Source organism: Cynocephalus volans, chromosome 3, assembly GCF_027409185.1.
Source record: "Cynocephalus volans isolate mCynVol1 chromosome 3, mCynVol1.pri, whole genome shotgun sequence".
Classification (NCBI taxonomy): domain Eukaryota; kingdom Metazoa; phylum Chordata; class Mammalia; order Dermoptera; family Cynocephalidae; genus Cynocephalus; species Cynocephalus volans.
Window position 1 is genome coordinate 93710857 of NC_084462.1, and position 16941 is coordinate 93727797.

The 16941-nt window shown below is 43.7% G+C and overlaps 1 protein-coding gene across 4 annotated transcripts in view; it reads left to right on the forward strand.

The window, feature by feature from the left end:
- FRMD5 (FERM domain containing 5) overlaps nucleotides 1-16941 on the forward strand; it is a 348443-nt gene that overhangs the window by 303864 nt on the left and 27638 nt on the right. For 3 of the 4 annotated variants that reach the window (XM_063090981.1, XM_063090980.1, XM_063090982.1), the window contains exons 3-6: nucleotides 2996-3038; nucleotides 3280-3358; nucleotides 11500-11597; nucleotides 15323-15446. In XM_063090981.1, coding sequence (XP_062947051.1) covers nucleotides 2996-3038; nucleotides 3280-3358; nucleotides 11500-11597; nucleotides 15323-15446 — 344 coding nt within the window. Of the gene's footprint in view, nucleotides 1-2995; nucleotides 3039-3279; nucleotides 3359-11499; nucleotides 11598-15322; nucleotides 15447-16941 lie in introns of those variants that run through there. The other variant, XM_063090983.1, reaches the window with a different exon arrangement.

Genomic DNA, 16941 nt, shown 5'->3' on the forward strand with positions numbered 1-16941 from the left:
CCTGTTCCAGCAGAGTTTTGAGCACCATCAATGTTTGGGAAGTAAATATGAGATCAGCCCCTCACTCTCTAAGGCTTCACTCTGTTGACATAAATGTGTCCTTAGCTCTGGACCATAGTACAAGGCCACAAAAAATGCCATGAAACATGTAGGAAGCTACATGTCCTCCCCTGCTATAGGTGCCCATTCACTATATAATGATGGACTGTTTTTACAAATGGTGTTTTTCTGTTTGTTCTTTCTCTCCTTAAAAAGGAAAGCCAGTTTTCCCAAGATCTCTTTATCTCCCAGAGATGGCAGTATAGGAAGAGAAAAGGCAAAATGTATCCTGATCATTATTTTTTAGTTAGGTCAGAATGTGCTTGAGGAGAATAAAGGATTATGTGGAGGTGATAAAGATTAAAAGGAAAAGGAGCTAAAGAGAGAGAAAAAGAAATGCAAAAGAGGAGAAATAAACATTTATGGAGTGCCTACTGTGTGCCAGGCTCTGCACTGAGCAGAAACCTAGTTCTTTCAACTGATTTGTATCAGGCACTAAGCTAAGAGCTTCACATGCTATTTCATTTAATCTTTAACACAAATGAAATGAGTAGCCACAATTATAACATCCATTCTCCAGATGAGTAAATAAAGTCTCAGATAGGTTAAGTAACTTGCCCAAAGTAAGTGGCAAAGCCAGTCTTGAGCTCAGATCTGTTTGACTCTAGAGCCTATGTAGTTTCTTAGAATCCATGCTGAATTCATGCCTGATAGCTTCTGAAAGTTGAGTGTCTGTGCCTCGAGGGAGAGGTTAAGGAGAGCAGAGAGGCTCGAGAGAGTACCTGAGGGGAAATGGACCTGTAAAGAGATGGAGGAGGTGAGCTCCCTGGATTCCCAAGGGTGTAAAGCCCTACAATAAGTCTCCTACCTGGGTTATGAGGAAGTTTGAACTCAGCTCACATTCATCCCCACATCACTGCTTGCTCTGCAGGAGTCTCCATGTGTGTGGGAACTCTCTTGGTATCTCCTAGAGGAACTGCCCTCACTCCTCCTCCCCAGTGTTCCTGGCTTGGCTCCTTTGCACCCTTTCAAGCCCCCAGTCTGAAGAGTGTGCCACATTGGCCATTCACCAAAATACAGGAGGAAACCCTACTCTCTGAATCTTCTTTTCCTCTTCTTCTGATTTCTCCTCCCCAAGCCCGTGTTACTGGTTTGCTAGTGATTCTGGGACCCAGACTTAGCCAGGCAGCTGTAAAAGGCAACTCTGCCCATCACCATATTCTTGGGGTCTTCTCAAAATTTCTCTGCCAGACCCTTAAAATCCCTTGGATAAGCTGGGACAGCACTCCATTTCCTTCCTGTCCTTCCACCTCCTTCCTGTCTCCTGCTTCAGTCCTTTCTTGAACTCTAACAATACAAACTGAAGTTTTCTGCCCATCTATTGCCAAGGGGAATGGCCTTTTAGTCATTCAGTTCCATCTGCCCTCTGCTGATAATGCATCTCACAGTCATTCCTCTTAATTTCTATCTTCCTTTGCTTATTTTTTTTTTTTTTAATCTATCAGCCTAATGTTGAGGGGTATTCTGTTTACTGAGTCCCTGACACTTGCTATGTTACCCTCACTGTACACAATTCCAGTGTGCCCTGAACAGAAAGGCCGCCTCTGTCTTCACAGGCACAGCCTGGAACCCAGTTGTTTCTGTACAATTTCATCACTTGCCTTTGCTTCCCTGTGAAGCTGAGCCGCGGTGGGCTGTGTAATGTGAGAAGGACCTCTTCACCGCATTGAGTGGCTATAATGAGTTGCCAGCCTCATGGGAGCTCAGATCAGAGGAAGCAAGAGAGCAGAATGTCAGCCCAGATTATTCATGTGGAGCTGATGGAAGAACTGGTTCTTAGTGGGTCCATTAACTGCATGACCCAGGGCCAGCCCAGAAGGTGAGAGCTGGGAATTGAGGGAGGCCAGGATGCTGTCTGCATGGCCCTGGCTGCTTTCCTTCCAGAGGAAGTACTCTGCCAAGACATTACACTAAATGGAAGTAGCTAGAAAAGAGGGAAGTGTGGACCCAGTTGCTTTGTCCATTCAACAGCTATGTTTTGAACACTGTGCTAGGCACTGTAATACTGTGGTAAGCAAGACAGATAGTTTTCTGCCCCCACAGAGCTTACATCTAGTAGCTTTAAGCTACTTCCCATAAACCAAACCCCAAAGAACAGCAGTTCTAGCTCTCTGCAAATTGGCAAGTTTCCTGATTAGCATAAAAGCAATAAACATCAATAGTTAATTTTATAAAGGACCCATGTAGAATTGAGAAACAGATAAAAAAAAAAATGGTCTCCTTGCTTCCTTCCCCCAAAGATGTATTGCTACTATATCCTGCCCCTATGAAAATCCATGGGAAAAAGGATACTATCCTACACATTAGTGTGGTTAATTATTTTGAGACTTAGACTTTAAACATTCCTGGATGCCAAGGAATCCTGATACCTGTTCTCTAGCACAAGGGTAGGCAATCTATGTTACTCAAACAAAGATGAAATATACCCCAGCCATCCCTGCCTTCTTGCCATTTATGAATTTCCCACTTGTCAATTCTTTCTAGAGTTGCTTCCAGTAGCCTCTATCTCCACTCCCTTGCCAGAAAAATGTTGGTGCATAACACAAACACACTATCCACTAAAGTCAGCATTTCTCTATTCAAGCCTGGTGGGGCTTTGTCCCTACCACACATATGTGCAGTCACTTGTGTACTGGCATGCCAGAAACATGGCTCAGAACTTTGGCACCCAGCTTTAGAAGGTGGCATTTCCAGGGAAGTCCACAAATGGCATCTGAAGCTGGAACTATTCCCCCTTTCACAGCTGGTTCCATGGGAAGCTTATTGCAGAAAATCATATCACTCTTTACTCTCCAAACATATATTTCACAAGCTTTTGGGCTGCTTTCACCCTAGGCTAGTTATATTTGACATTGCTTCTCATCAGGGTTTTCTTATTCTGCGTTCTTTGTTTCAGCATTGGTTGGAGTTTACAAAATCTGTGGTGAAGCAATTGAGATGTAAGTATTCTCCGTGAAAAGACTGAAGCCTCACCCCCAGGGAGGGTGGAATGAAACTTCCCACGTGTAGTAAGTCTTGGACTACATATGTAATTTTCCATTATTCTGAGTATAAGTTGGCCCTAAACATGTGAGGATTTTCTTTGGATGGTTCAGAGGCCTATGCATCCTGGTGGGGAGGGGAGCCCAGTCATCTTCTGGGAGAGGGTCTTCCCTGATGGGCCCCTTTCGTTCTCTGCAGCCCAGCCTCCATTCACCATGTGCTTCCGTGTGAAGTTTTACCCCGCAGACCCTGCTGCCCTGAAAGAAGAAATAACCAGGTGAGGCTGAACACTGAACACACTTTCCCCAGCCAGTAAGACCTGGAAAAAAGGAAAGGGGGAGCCATGACCTCTTAGATCCTCTAATTTGAAAGCTCCTAACCCTATAGGCAAGGAACTCTTACCAAATATAACCTTACTTCTTCTGTATTTCATTTCCACTTGCTTTCTTTGCTCACCCACTCAGTGGAATTGGAAGAGTGAGGTTTTTTCCTTCAAGAAGTGTGAATACTTCATCTTTAACTGGTCACTCTCAAGGGGATCTAGAGTGACTAATCAAGAGCATTTTTATTTTACCTGTGATATAGCCACTTGGATGTTTTTGGAGAGGGCTGTGTTGTTGCTTATTTGGGGGGTTGAAAATAGACTCCAGTGGCCTGATGGGTGTACTTGGGAAATGCCAAGGTATGACACCAAAATGCAAGCTGGGAAATACTGAAGATTTTAAATCTAAATGGGTAAACTCTAGTGTGCTGTTGGATCAGGTTCGTGATAAAGTCTTTATTGTGGGGCTCATGTTCTGTGGTGGGCAGACAGCTGTGTGAAGTGAATTGTATCTTGTCCAGCACCACTTGAGGATGAGAAAGAACCACTGTGCTCAGTACTATCCTACCAGAGGGTCAATGAATAGAAGCATCAGAGCTTCGGCAGGATTTTTTATACCTGAGCCAAATTCTCTCTGAAAATCTCACCTCAGAGATTCAGGAACTCTCTATAACAGGGAGCCCTAATTTTTATATTAGAAAGACCTAATTTTGACATAAGCAAAACCTTGATGTTACCTAGTAGAAGGTGGGACCATAGGTGAAGATGTGATGCCAAGGAATTGTAGAGCTGAGGATAAGACAGCACTGTCAGCTGTAATCCCCTCCCTAAGACATTGGAGACCGCAAAGATGGGAATGAAGCTATCACTAGTCATATAGGCTGTTTGACCTGTAAGGCTTTGAGACCTACTTTTAGACCCTAAAGTGCTTTGGAAAATCCCAAAGAAAGAAAAGAAGAGGGAAGAAGGAAGGAAGAAAGAATATGGAATTACTTTCATTTCCTGTTCTAAAGGTCATGCCATTGGCTTTGTATCAGGTGATACAAAGGAGTAAAAGTTTCTCTAAGAAGGGAAGTCAGGAAATGGGGAAAGAGGGCAAGAAACAGGAAAGAGTAGTGTAAAGGAAGCAAGAAAATGGGACAAGGAAGGAAAGTAGTTTCTTCTCATGGGCTGCAGTGGGGTTGAGGGGAATCTTCTCCTGAATGGAGTCGGAAGGATCAGGAAGGCTATTTCCTGCAGATGCACATGGCAGTGTGCACCTACCTTCTTTGAAGCTCTGAGGACAGTGAGGTGTGTAGCTAGAACCAAACTTCATGTTCCTCACTGGGCACAGAAACTGCAGGCTCTGCTTACTGATATCGAAGTGGATGTGGCTCCCGCTTTGGAAAACCAAACCCATTCATATTAATGATCTACCCTATAGTTTTAGGCAGGTGAGTAAGGGTAGAACCATTATGTTTAACAACTTAAACAGAGGAGTTTTGTCAAAGCATTAGCCTGCCCCACTTGTGACCTCTAGAGTATTTGCCTTAGCTCTGAGCCTCTCTGTCTCTGTTGAAAGAGGTTCCAATACCAGGGCAAACCAGAAATCTGCACTGCCATCCACATGTCAAAGCAAACTTAACCTATCTTAGTAGAGAACCTAGCACCCCACCTGCTAATACCAACCATCGGAATTGCCTGGTCTCCACCTCACTGGACCAAGTGGATATGAGAGGGATTGGTTTAACACAACTCAGTAAGCTGACAGCGGGAGCACAACAGACACATGGCTTTCTGATTTAATTAAAGGACAAACATATAGGGTTATCTTGGATCTTAGGAGGAACTCTTAATAATACAATTTTCTAAATCAAATGTCACTATATTATATTAATGTACAGACCCTCCCACGCAAAAAGCAGCATAGGGCTGTCATTTTTTGGCTATATGGCCTTGGACATAAGATATTTATTTAACCTCTCTGGCCTTCAGAATCCTCATTTATAAAATGGGATAGTAATTTCTACCTCATAGAATTGTTGGGAGGATTAACCACTATGCTGGGGTCTTATACTTCTTGATACACCCTTGCACCGAGGAAAGCCTTGTACTTAGCAAAGTCTCAATATGTTTACTGCCAGATTGATAACATGGTCCATGGAGCCCAAAAGCTCTGCATGGGACACAAGTACAGTTATTAGTGGCATTTCTCCCATGTATATATGAAAAGGCACTTCTTTTATAATAATCTCCACTTCTCCTCTGTCCCCTTTTCCCACAAACTAGAGTCCTGAACTTAAGCAGCTAACTTTTGAGGACTCAGAGAGAAAGCCATACGAGATAATCATCCAAGTCCTGGTGAGTGCAGTGTTAGGACCATGGCCAGGTCTGTCACCAAATCAGCAGATTTCAAGGACACTGGCAAGTGTATGAACTACTTTCCCATCTGCATGCATTTGTGCTAACCATATTGGACAGTTTCCTACTCCCTCTCAAGCCTTCTTTCCCTAGTATGCAATTTCCCAGCATTGTCAGGAATATGAACCACAGGATCTCTGGGCCTGATTTGTAGTCTTTGTGCCTTCCCCTCCCTATGAAGCCATGGAATTAGCTGCATCTTTCTCCTCATTCACGTCCCTACTGATCTTAATAGAGCAGGCACCTGCCCCAACCTCACTCAATACACATAATTCATTCCTGGCTTAGAGCCTTCCATCCCACCTTGCTGCCAAACTAATTTAGCTGTCAGTGTGTTTTTTCCTGGCAATATTGGTCCTAAATTTCACTGCTGTCTAAGCCGTTCCCAAAAAGCTAGACTGAGAGAAGGGGGTGAAGTAGGGAGTAAAGAACTGTACTTCAGTTTATTTCTTGGATTCTTCTCAGATTTCAATTTAGTTGCCAAACCCTGATTAATTTATTTTGTCATTTTAAAAATAATAGATTTTGTTGTCTACATAGTGACAAGACAGAAAAAATGAGGGATTAGGCACCAGATACAGCTTTTAACAAGGACTACATGTATATGAACTCTTTGGAAAGATCAAGTAATGGAATGAAACTGAGTGAAAATAGAGCCCCACCTTCTAAGGAAGCAAAATATCTGACATACAGTAGGTGCTCAAAAAATGTTAATAGAATGAATGAATATATACATGAATGGGGTCATCAGGTTATTTATTCCTTCAATGAGCATCATTTGAGCCTAGCTTAGGTTAAAATAGATGGGCAAACATTTTCTGTAAGGGGCCAGTTAGTATTTTGGGCCCTATGGTCCCTGTCGCAACTGCTCAATTCTGTCATTTTAGTGCAAAACAGCCATAGATTATACATAAATGAATTAGCAGTGCTGAATTCCAGTAAATTTTTATTTTATTTCATTGGAAACTATGGCAGTGAGCAATAGTTTGCTGACCCCTGGGCCAAGAAATCAGAAAAACCTGGGTTCAAATTCCAATTCACTTTTTAACTAACTATGTGACAAGGCAAGCAACCATAACTCTAAGCATTCAGCTTCTTCATCTATTAAACAAGATAAAAATGGTAGTCACCTCAGAGTGTTGTTGTGAGGGTTAAATGAGAGAGTATATGTGAAACAGTACAGTTTGGGGCACACAGCATGCACTCAATAAATGTGAGTCGGCATTATTATTATTTTGTTATTGTCATCTGTCTCCCCCTCACTGGAATGTAAGCTCCATAAAAACAGAGACTTTGTTTTGTTCCCTGCTGTATTCCCAGCACCTGTGACAGTGCCTGGCATATATAGTAAATGCCAAAACTGGATGGATGGATGGATGCATGGGCTAGGCACAGGATGCATGGAAAAATATTAAAAGTAAACAAAACATAGTCTGACTCCAAGGAGCTTACAGTCTAGGATGTGGGAGGAGGACATACTAAACATTAATTATAGTCAGGAAAAAGGACAGTAGGAAATAGAGGAAGCCAATGGCAAAGAATCTATTGAAAGGAAGGTGGGGCCAAAGGATCTTCTGGAAGAAACTCTTCAGGAGCTTCCAGTGCTTTCCAGGGTTCAGAACCTTTAACTCTGGAAATTTCTGTGGGTTTGTCCCTACCCTCTGATATCAGAAAGCACCATGTCAAAGCCAATACTTTGGAGAAATGTATGTGTTATAGAAAAACTCAGGTTTTTCCTTGGCTGTCTTTCAGACTCTCACTCATTCTGTCCTGATTCATACTTCCATCGATAGGTACCAGCCAGCCACAGGATTTTTAATAAATAAATAAATAAATGAAACAAAAATAGAGGTGAGGTAAAGGCTCTTTACCGGCCAGAAAAAGATAAGCAGTTTTTAAAAAAAAAAAAAGTTTCCTCAGGAGCAAGCTTGTTTTCTTAAATCTGGTCTAAAGCTGATTTCTCCTTTGGTCCTAATGAGAATTTCTCTCAGATGACAAAGAATTCTCCTGACTTAGTTTAGGACCCCTTTCTCTTTAACCTGATAACTAACTGAATTACCACAAGGGTAGAAAAAGCAGTGGGCCCAGAGTCAGGAGGCCTGGATTCTGATTGCCGTGTCACCTCAGACAAGTCACTCTACATCTCTGGACTTCTGTTTCCTCAGCTATGAAATGAGGGGATTCAGCTCTATACCTCCTGTTCTGAGGTTCTGAGATTGGGTAACACAACCAGCTTGCTGGCTGGGCAGCCCCAGCACGCTGATCCCTTGCTTGCTAACACACAGTGGCCCTGGTAACAGTGCCTCAGGCAACAAGATAGTCTTCCTGAGGCCCATGTGAGGCAGGGGAGAACATGCCATGGTCTCCTGGGAATGGGTCTAAGGATGCTATGAGTCATGTGGGATATGTTTTCATAACTAACAACACCGAGTCATTGGTTATCTCCTTAAATGAACAAACACAAACATGGTGGAAGCCTCTGTGTCAGAAAAGGGAGCAGGGAGCCCTAGTGCAGCTCTCTCCCTTAAAGCTGTCAGTTGATTCTTTCATGAGCTTATCTCTTCTTGTCCTCTAAAGACTATAGTTTGTTTCTTTAGGATGCTGACAGACCCCTCCTTCCTTCCCCCCTCCAGTTTCTATGACATTATCTAAGAATGCCCCATGGCCTTACCTTTGACCTCCCTGTAGCTGTCCTATCACTAAAAGTCCAAAGGCCCCCCCACCCAGCAGTGGAAAACCTTGCTTCCATTCCAGTTCACCAAGGTACCTGTCATGCACCCATCAAAACGAAGCCTTGTAAAGACAGTGGTTCTCAGTGTGAGGATGAGCATGTCCCTTTGGGTGGGTGGGGGCTAGGGAGGAGTAAATCAGAAGCTCTAGAGGGGCATTTTCAAATCACAAGAGCACCCCTCATGCAGATTCTGACATTTTCCCCCGGGAGGATGTTCCCCTCTCTGCCACATTGGGAATTACTGCCCAGATTCATGTTATTGCTTCGAAATATTTCCTTTAGTCCAGTATGTACTGTGCCTAAATTTTGGACACAGACAAGCAGAGAGGTGTGGGAGGAGTCACTCATGATTCCAGGCCCAGGAAGTGATCAATGAGTAGAGGGCAAAAGGTTTGCATCCACAGCCAGCCAAAGCCTGTGGAAGGTAGGAGTTGGAACAGTGAGAGGCAGAGAAGTGCTCACTCACTCTCCCACACACCGTGTGGCATTTCACTGTGGGAAGCAGAGCGAAGACAAGCTGGATTTGGTAGATCCATCTTAACTGTTCACTCTGCACGATGTCTTTTTTCAGTTTTTCTTGGCAGACACTGGGGCAGAGTGGGGTTGGTGGGAGGAGGTGGAAGTGTTCTAATTAACTTCCAGACTAAAATACTCACCTTCCCTTTGGTTTGAGGAAGGCAGTTCATCTTGGTGTGGTTAGAAGGATGCTTTCGAATTTTCTTAGGACTGTGCCTCTTAGACTTTATATACAAGTCACTTGGGGATCCTGTTTAAAAAGTGTAGGTGCAGGATGGGCCTAATACCTGCATCTCCGATAAGCTCCCGGGTGGTGATGATGATACCCCTGATATGTAGGCTACATTTTGAGTAGCAAAGTCTGAGGAGAGAAGGTTTGATTGCTCCTTCATATCTGTTTGTTAATTTCTTGAATCTCCAAGCACAATGCTCTCAGTCACTTCCTGATACCCATCCCTACCACCTCCTAGAAGTTGTGCTGTCAATGATCCTCTTTCTCTTGGGCATTTTTACATGATCAAGTGGACATGGAATCCTCTGTTTTATTTTTCAGCCTGAAAACAGAAGCAATGGAAACCTCCAGTTGTCAGAAAGGAGCTAATTTCCTTTTGGTTCAGACTTGTAGAATTTAAGGGAATTTTACTACATTTCCATTACTCCCCTGGGAATGCTGTAGTTATCTATGAATATCTAACAAAGTACTATAAAACTTACCTTAAAATAACAAGTATTTATTATCTCAGAGTATCTGTGGGTCAGGAATTCAGGAGCAGCTTAGCTGGGTGGCTCTGGCTCAGGGTCGATCATGAGGTAGAAGTCAAGAGGTTGGCCAGCGCAGCAGTCATCTGAAGGCTTGACTGAGGCTAGAGGATTCACTTACAAGATGGTGCACTCACATGGTTGTTGGCAGAAAGCCTCAGTTCCTCAACACATGGACCTGTCTTTAGGGCTTCTTAAGTGTCCTCAAGAAGAGTGAGTGATCCAAGAGAAAGAGAGACCAAGGAGGAAGCTGCAGTGACTTTATGACCTGGACTCAGAAGTCAGACATTCTCACTTCTGCTTCATTCTATTGTTAGAAGCAAGTCACTAAGTCCAACCCACACTCAAAGGGAAGGAATTAAGCTCTACCTCATGAAATGAGGAATATCAAAGAATTTGTGGACATTTTTAATCCACCACAGATGCTCCCTGGCCATGAAGCCACCCTGGTAGGTGATCCACTCAAGGGTTTGATGCTCCTCATAATCTCACCGTTTTGCCCTTTTTAGGAGAGCTGTGGGATTATGGACATCAAAGTCCACACTCCTTGTAAAGACATTTCAAAATGGAAAGTAACCATTTCCATTCTACTGTAACAGGGTCCATCCAACTACTTGTAAATCTACAAAGCAGTTGTAGTGCAAGGAGGGCAGTATAACATAGTGAGTAAGAGCCAAGTTTAAGAGTGAAACAGTCCTGACTTTGTTGTTTTGGGGTTTTTTGTTTGTTTTGTATTTTTCTTTCTTTCTTTTCTTTTTTCTTTCTTTTTTTTTTTTGCAGCTTGCCGATATAGGGATCAAACCCTAGACCTCTGGAGTCCTGAATTTGAATCCTGATTCTGCTACATAATTTTGTGCCCTTGAGAAAATTACTAAGCCTCAGTTTCTTTATCTGGAAAACTGGGGATGAAAATAGTCCCTTCCTCAAAGTGTTATATGAAAATTACATGAGATATTGCATATAAAATGTGTAACACCTGGACTGGTAGATAGTAAGTGCTCAGTGCATGTCAGCTACTATTCACTCTTGTTCTTGATATCCTGCTTCCACCTGAGGTGAGAGCTGTCTATCTATGAAGAGATGCTGGCCACAGATTTCTGCTTAATCTTTGTACTTCCTTCACCACTGCCTCTTCTTACACTTCATTCAAATTCAGAGAGGTCTGGTTGACCTCTACCAATAATTGTAGGCGGTTTCCACATATGGATAGATTCTCTTGACAAGCCAAGTCTGAACTCTTTCTTGGGCTACTTCCTTCTTCCATCATTCCACTTGTTTGGAAGGAACATCAGCCTGGGTCCAAGGCTGAGAGAGACCCAGTTTGCCCATCTCTGTTGGCATGGTTTTCTTTTTCAGCACTGAATTGACTGGGGCTGACTCCTTCCAAAGCCTAGCAATGGGGGGAGCGCATTGCTTTTACCAGGAAGTGTCATTTCTACTCTGAGCTACAGAAGGAAACTGGCATATTGTTTTAAATTGAACCTCAGATCAGTCCAGGGCAAAGTACTTGAAAGAGTCTCCAGGGAAGGAAAATGTATTTGTTCTATGATATGTTTTGAGGTTTTTTTTGTTTTAGTTTTTTTTAATTTAATGTAATAAAAGTGTCCTGACAAAGATTTTGCTAGGCTAACATTACATATTTATGTCTTTAAAACAATTCTTTATAGTTCATTCTCTGTTTTCTCTCCAGGTATTTAGTCTTCCTACAGATCAAAAGGGATCTGTACCATGGCCGCCTCCTCTGTAAAACATCAGATGCTGCTTTGTTAGCAGCTTATATCCTTCAAGGTAATGATTTTTGACAGGATAAATTTGCTTTTCATTTTAAGTACTGAGTACATTATTTTAGTTACCACAGATGACAACTTCTTTTTATTTATTTATTTTATTTATTGAATCAAAATTGATTATACATATTTTTGAGGTTGAACATTAAGATATGTTGATCAAATCAATATTACTAGCATATATATTGTTACAAATCGTAATTATTCTTTATGCCCCTTGTCCAATCTATCCCCTTCCCCATTCCCTCCCCCCTCTAATTACCCTAGATTACTTCTCTCCTTCTGAAAGAATAATGGTTACTCTGTTAATTTGTTGCCTAGATGATCTGTCCAATGCTGAGAGGTGTGATCAGTTCCCCCAATATTATTGTAGAGCAGATGCTTCTTCTGTTACTCTGAAATGGGCTGTGTGGAGAGAGACATCCTCTCCTTTTCTTTGTCTCTGCTGGTGACTCTCCTTGTGTGAATGCACTCCAATGGTTGGCGGACCATCTGCATGGTGGTTGTGGCATATAGCCGCTTTTGTGACAGCCATGATTATTGTGTGGCTTTGGTGGGCCACTGACATGGAGGTGATGTTTTTGGAATGCTCCTTGGCGCTGGTGATGTGCCTGGTTGTGGGGTGTGTCTGGTCCCCTTCTCCATGCCTCTGGTCCCTGAGCAGGCCCCGAGGTGTTGGCTCCATGTGCCTGGTTGTGGGAGGGCAGTCCGGTCCCCTTCTCCATGCCCCAGGTCCCCGGGTGGGCCCTGAGTTGCTGGCACGGTGTGCCTGGTTGAGGGAGGGCAGTCCAGTCCCCTTCTCCATGCCTCAGGTCCCTGGGTGAGCCCCGAGGTGCTGGCGTGCTGTGCCTGGTTGTGGGAGGAGGGTCCAGTCCCCAGCTCCATGCCTCGAGTCACTGGGAGGGACCCAAGGCACTGGCTCGGTGTGCCTGGTTGTGGGAGGGGAGTCCGGTCCCTTTCTCCATGCCTTGGGTCCCTGGGTGGGCCCCGGGTCACTGGTGTAGTGTGCCTGGTTGAGGGAGGGTGGTCTGGTCCCCTTCTCCATGTCTCGGGTCCCAGGGCATGTCCCGAGGCGCTGGCGTGATGTACCTGGTTGTGGGAGGAGGGTCTGGTCCCCTTCTCTATGCCTCTGGACCTTGGGCAGGCCCCGAGGCACTGGCACAGTGTGCCTGGTTGTGGAAGGGCAGTCCAGTCCCCTTCTCCATGCCTCGGGTCCCAGGGCAGGGCCTGAGGTGCTGGCGCGGCATGCCTGGTTGTGGGAGGAGGGTCTGGTCCCCTTCTCCATGCCCCTGGTCCCTGGGCAGGCCCCGAAGCACTGGTGTGGTGTGCCTGGTTGTGGGAGAGAGGTTTGTTCCTCTTCTCCATGCTTCAGGTCTCCGGGCGCAGATGACTACTTTTTGTATCCAAACAGAATCTAACTTGAAGTAGAATCCAAGTTACAGGATTTTGCCTAGATTCCTTAGAGCCAGAAAGCACTGAACACTCAATCCTAAACTGTACCTAAGGTCTTACCACCAGCCCCTTAAAGTCATTCTGACTCTGTTTGGGGGATTTCCCTGTATGGAGACTCTGGAGAATAATCAAAATCAACTTTTTTCCTATTCTCTCATGCAAATCTCTAAGATGTGAAGCATCTTGGAACTCTGGTATCTATTTCAGACACTTTTAAGTTCAGAGTGCTCAAAGTTGAAAGTGTTTTCAATTAACAAGCAAATTAACTAGCATGCTAATAAGTAAGAGGTAAGTCTTACCCAGCTGATGCCCATATTGGCTTTTTTTTTGCAAAACAGTGAGAGAGGTATGCATTTTTGACTCATGTTCTGTTCTTTCATGAAGTGCAGAGGACACTTAAGTGCCACTTCCTAGATTTCTCTTAGTCCTTAGGCCTCAAACTAATTGCCACTGGATCACTTTGGACCACAGCATAAAATCATGCAATTTCCATGAAATAATCTTAACTTATAATTGGAAATACGTGAACTCCCAGGAGTAACTTTGTGAAGAGAACCTGGAAACTGCTTGCCAATAACAAACTAAAGTCCTTCTGGATGAGAAATAGCACAGCTGCATTAAGAATGTAAAAGTCAGCCCATTGCCACTTTGACTTCTGAGATTCTAGTTTTAAAAATCACCTAAATAGGAAGTCTAGCATGTGCTTACTAATTTTAAGGTACCCAAAGATGTCCCTTTCATTTTTTTTATAGATTTTATTTATTTAAATTTATTTTTTATTGTAATATAGTTGATTGTACATATCTGTGGGGTACAGACTTGAATTATCAATACCTGTGTGCAATATGTGATGCTCAAATCAGGATAATTAATATATTCAACATTATGCAATATAATTGTTTTGTGTGTCCCTTTATCAATTGCTCTCTTAACCCCCCTCCCACTCTACCTTTCCCATGTCTGATAACCTCAGTTAAAGAGAAAGCCTGGCCTAATCTAAGTGAAGTTTTAAACTCTAGTCTTTCCTTCAGTTTTACTCAGACAAATGTATTAAATTCATTTTTTTTTTTCTTTAAAGAAGTACTTGATGTCCAACATTGCTGCTTTCCGCTTGGAGGCTTCTAAATAAAGTCATATTAAGTGACTTCAAGGCTTAAAATCATCCTGGACTTCAGGCTCAGGAAAGCCTTTAGTCTCTTGCTAAACAATAGAAATTCACAAGTAACTTGGAAGGTACAGCTAGTAGATTTATAGTGAAAGGCACAAGCCACAAGTACAATATTCAGCCATGAGAGAAGGGTACATTTTTCTCATAATATTTACTCCTCCCTCAGGACTTCTCATCTGAAGTGGTTGTGGTTTTCACTAGGGAAGGAAAGAGGGCAACCACAAAGAAGCTGGAACCTCCTTCCCTTTATCATACCCACCATGTTCCCTGCAGAGTACTTCATGTGGAGAAAGCTGGATTATGACCTGGGAGCACATCTTGGAAAGCACCACAGGGGCCACTGCCCTCCCAAAGTTCACTGATCTGAGATCTCAACAGCCTTAGAGATGAACTCTCTCTGTGAATGGCTGGAGGAGAAAGCCCCATACCCTGCAGGGAACTGAATAATCAGCTTTAGAACTTGGTGCTCCTGGACTCAATGACACTTTTTGGTCTTAGCCAGTCTTCCCACTCTGCAGGCCTCTCAAAGGGTCCTGGCAGCTAGTCAGCCCTCAATGAATATTTATTCATATGTGTTCATTTGATTTGATTTGGACTGAAGGTTGAGTTTTGAATTTGGATCATGGCTCATTCATCAGTTTACTGTGTCTCTGCTAAAATTTTCAAAATTAGGTTTAGACTTCTGATATGGCTCAGGCCCAAGAGGTTCCATCTTCCTGATCATGCTTACAATTCCCTGTGCTGCCACAAAGAGCATTGCCAGGCCCAGTTCTTATGGCTGAATGGATGAGGACCGAGAACTGTGGTGCAGGCTTCTGCTCTTTTATTGCAAATTTACTGTGGTGACCTCAGAACACAGGATCAGCTCTGCTGTCTTTCTGCTTAGACTTGAATGTCAACCCAGTGTGTATACCTGGGAAAACAAAGCTGGACATGCTCCTGAGGGGCCTGCCCTCTGTCCAACCCACAGCCATGCTCAGGATCCACTATTCTTTATAAATATGATGCATGCTTTGGTTTTTGCTCTGTGTGTTAGTCTCTTACTGCTTTGCCAGTAATGACTTACCTGTCTCCACAATTGTTTTCTTCTACCTTCCTTTGGAAAGCGGAGATTGGAGATTATGATCCAGGGAAACACCCTGAAGGCTACAGCTCCAAGTTCCAATTTTTCCCTAAACATTCAGAGAAGCTGGAAAGGAAAATTGCTGAGATTCACAAGACAGAACTCAGGTGCGTGACACTCAGCTCAACTCACTTTCCCCACAGCCTGAGCACACAGGCTCTGTGCCGTGTCCTCTACTCTCCTAGATCCTTTATTGCCACAGAGTAATACTCCCTAGCCTTCCTGATCCTGGGAGGTACATTTTCAGTGATCCACTGACAGCACAACCTCAAACCCTGTGGGCTCACTCTCCAAAAAGAGTGCTTTAGGCTGAGGCTTAAAGGTAGGAGAGAAGTTGTATTGTGGGGGAAACGGGGAGAGACTGGCCTTTGATAGATATTTGCTTCACTAAGATAAATGAAAACAGACGGAAGAAGCATGAACTAGGGAAAAGGAAAGGAAAAACATAAACATCAGAAGAGAAGAGACGAAAGAAAAAAGAGGTTGAGTGGGGATGTGAAGTACAAGCAGGCCTGTGCCTTCAGTCTGTGACAGTGTGACAGGTATTTTCTGGTCAGAGGATGGACTACACAGGGCTGATTCATAGATGCTGTGGGTGAGTGCCCTGAGAACACTTTGGTTTGGTAGCTATGTATGTCTCCAGCATTGCCTAACTCAACCCCCACACAGCCTACCTGGAGTCCCTGACCCTGCACAGAGGGAAGTAGAAGGGGATGTGGCTTCCAGCGTGGAACCTTGTCTTCTTCAGTTTCCCTTAGTTTGCCCAGAATATGCTGAATCCCATAAATGCAGCCCTTTGCCTATATGGAATAGGATTTTCTTAAAAGACTGATTTTAAAAAGGAACCATAGGGTGTTTGGGCTCCACTTCGTGTGGCACGTTGGAGCACAGATTCTCCAAACTGATAAACTGAGAAGAAAAAGGGCTGTACAATGCAATGTTGTAAAGTAAAATGTTATGTCGTCATTTTAATTCATTACAGCTTTCAAAAAATCTTTTAAAATATTTGTGTATCTACTGTTCTGAGGAAGGACTATGCCTGGGGCAGTCATATTTCTAATGCTAACACAAAGTTTAAACTACTTCCTACCTTGACCATGTTAACCCTCCGAGCCCCCTACCCACCCACCCCGCAAGGAAACCCTTCACTCAAAGATTTTACCAACAAATGTAACCTAAAGCCTTCTTAGCCTTTGTAACAGACACCCTGCCTATTGTGTGTGGCAGGATGGGTTCCTGACCCTCCCAAAGAAATGGAGACACCAGTCGGAGGTGGAAGCATGGACGCTTCCTACCCCTCTCCCAGTGCAGTTGCAGCCTTTCAGAGTGCTGGGCTCCTCCCATGGCTCTCTGCTAGGGAAACAGTGGCCCCTTGTGGTAAATATCAGAATGAATACAAACCTGTGTAGGAGTCTCACCCGTCTTTCAAAGAGATCAGGATTGTGTCGGAACTACCCAGAGGGTTTTAGGAAATATCATATTAGTGGAGACAGTCTTCCAGAAACCTAGTTCAAGGCAGGAGGTCCCTCAGAAAATGATGCCCATTTTGAAGACCCTGAAGGTTTGGGCAGTCCCCAGGGCCGAATGAAGCCCATACGGCCC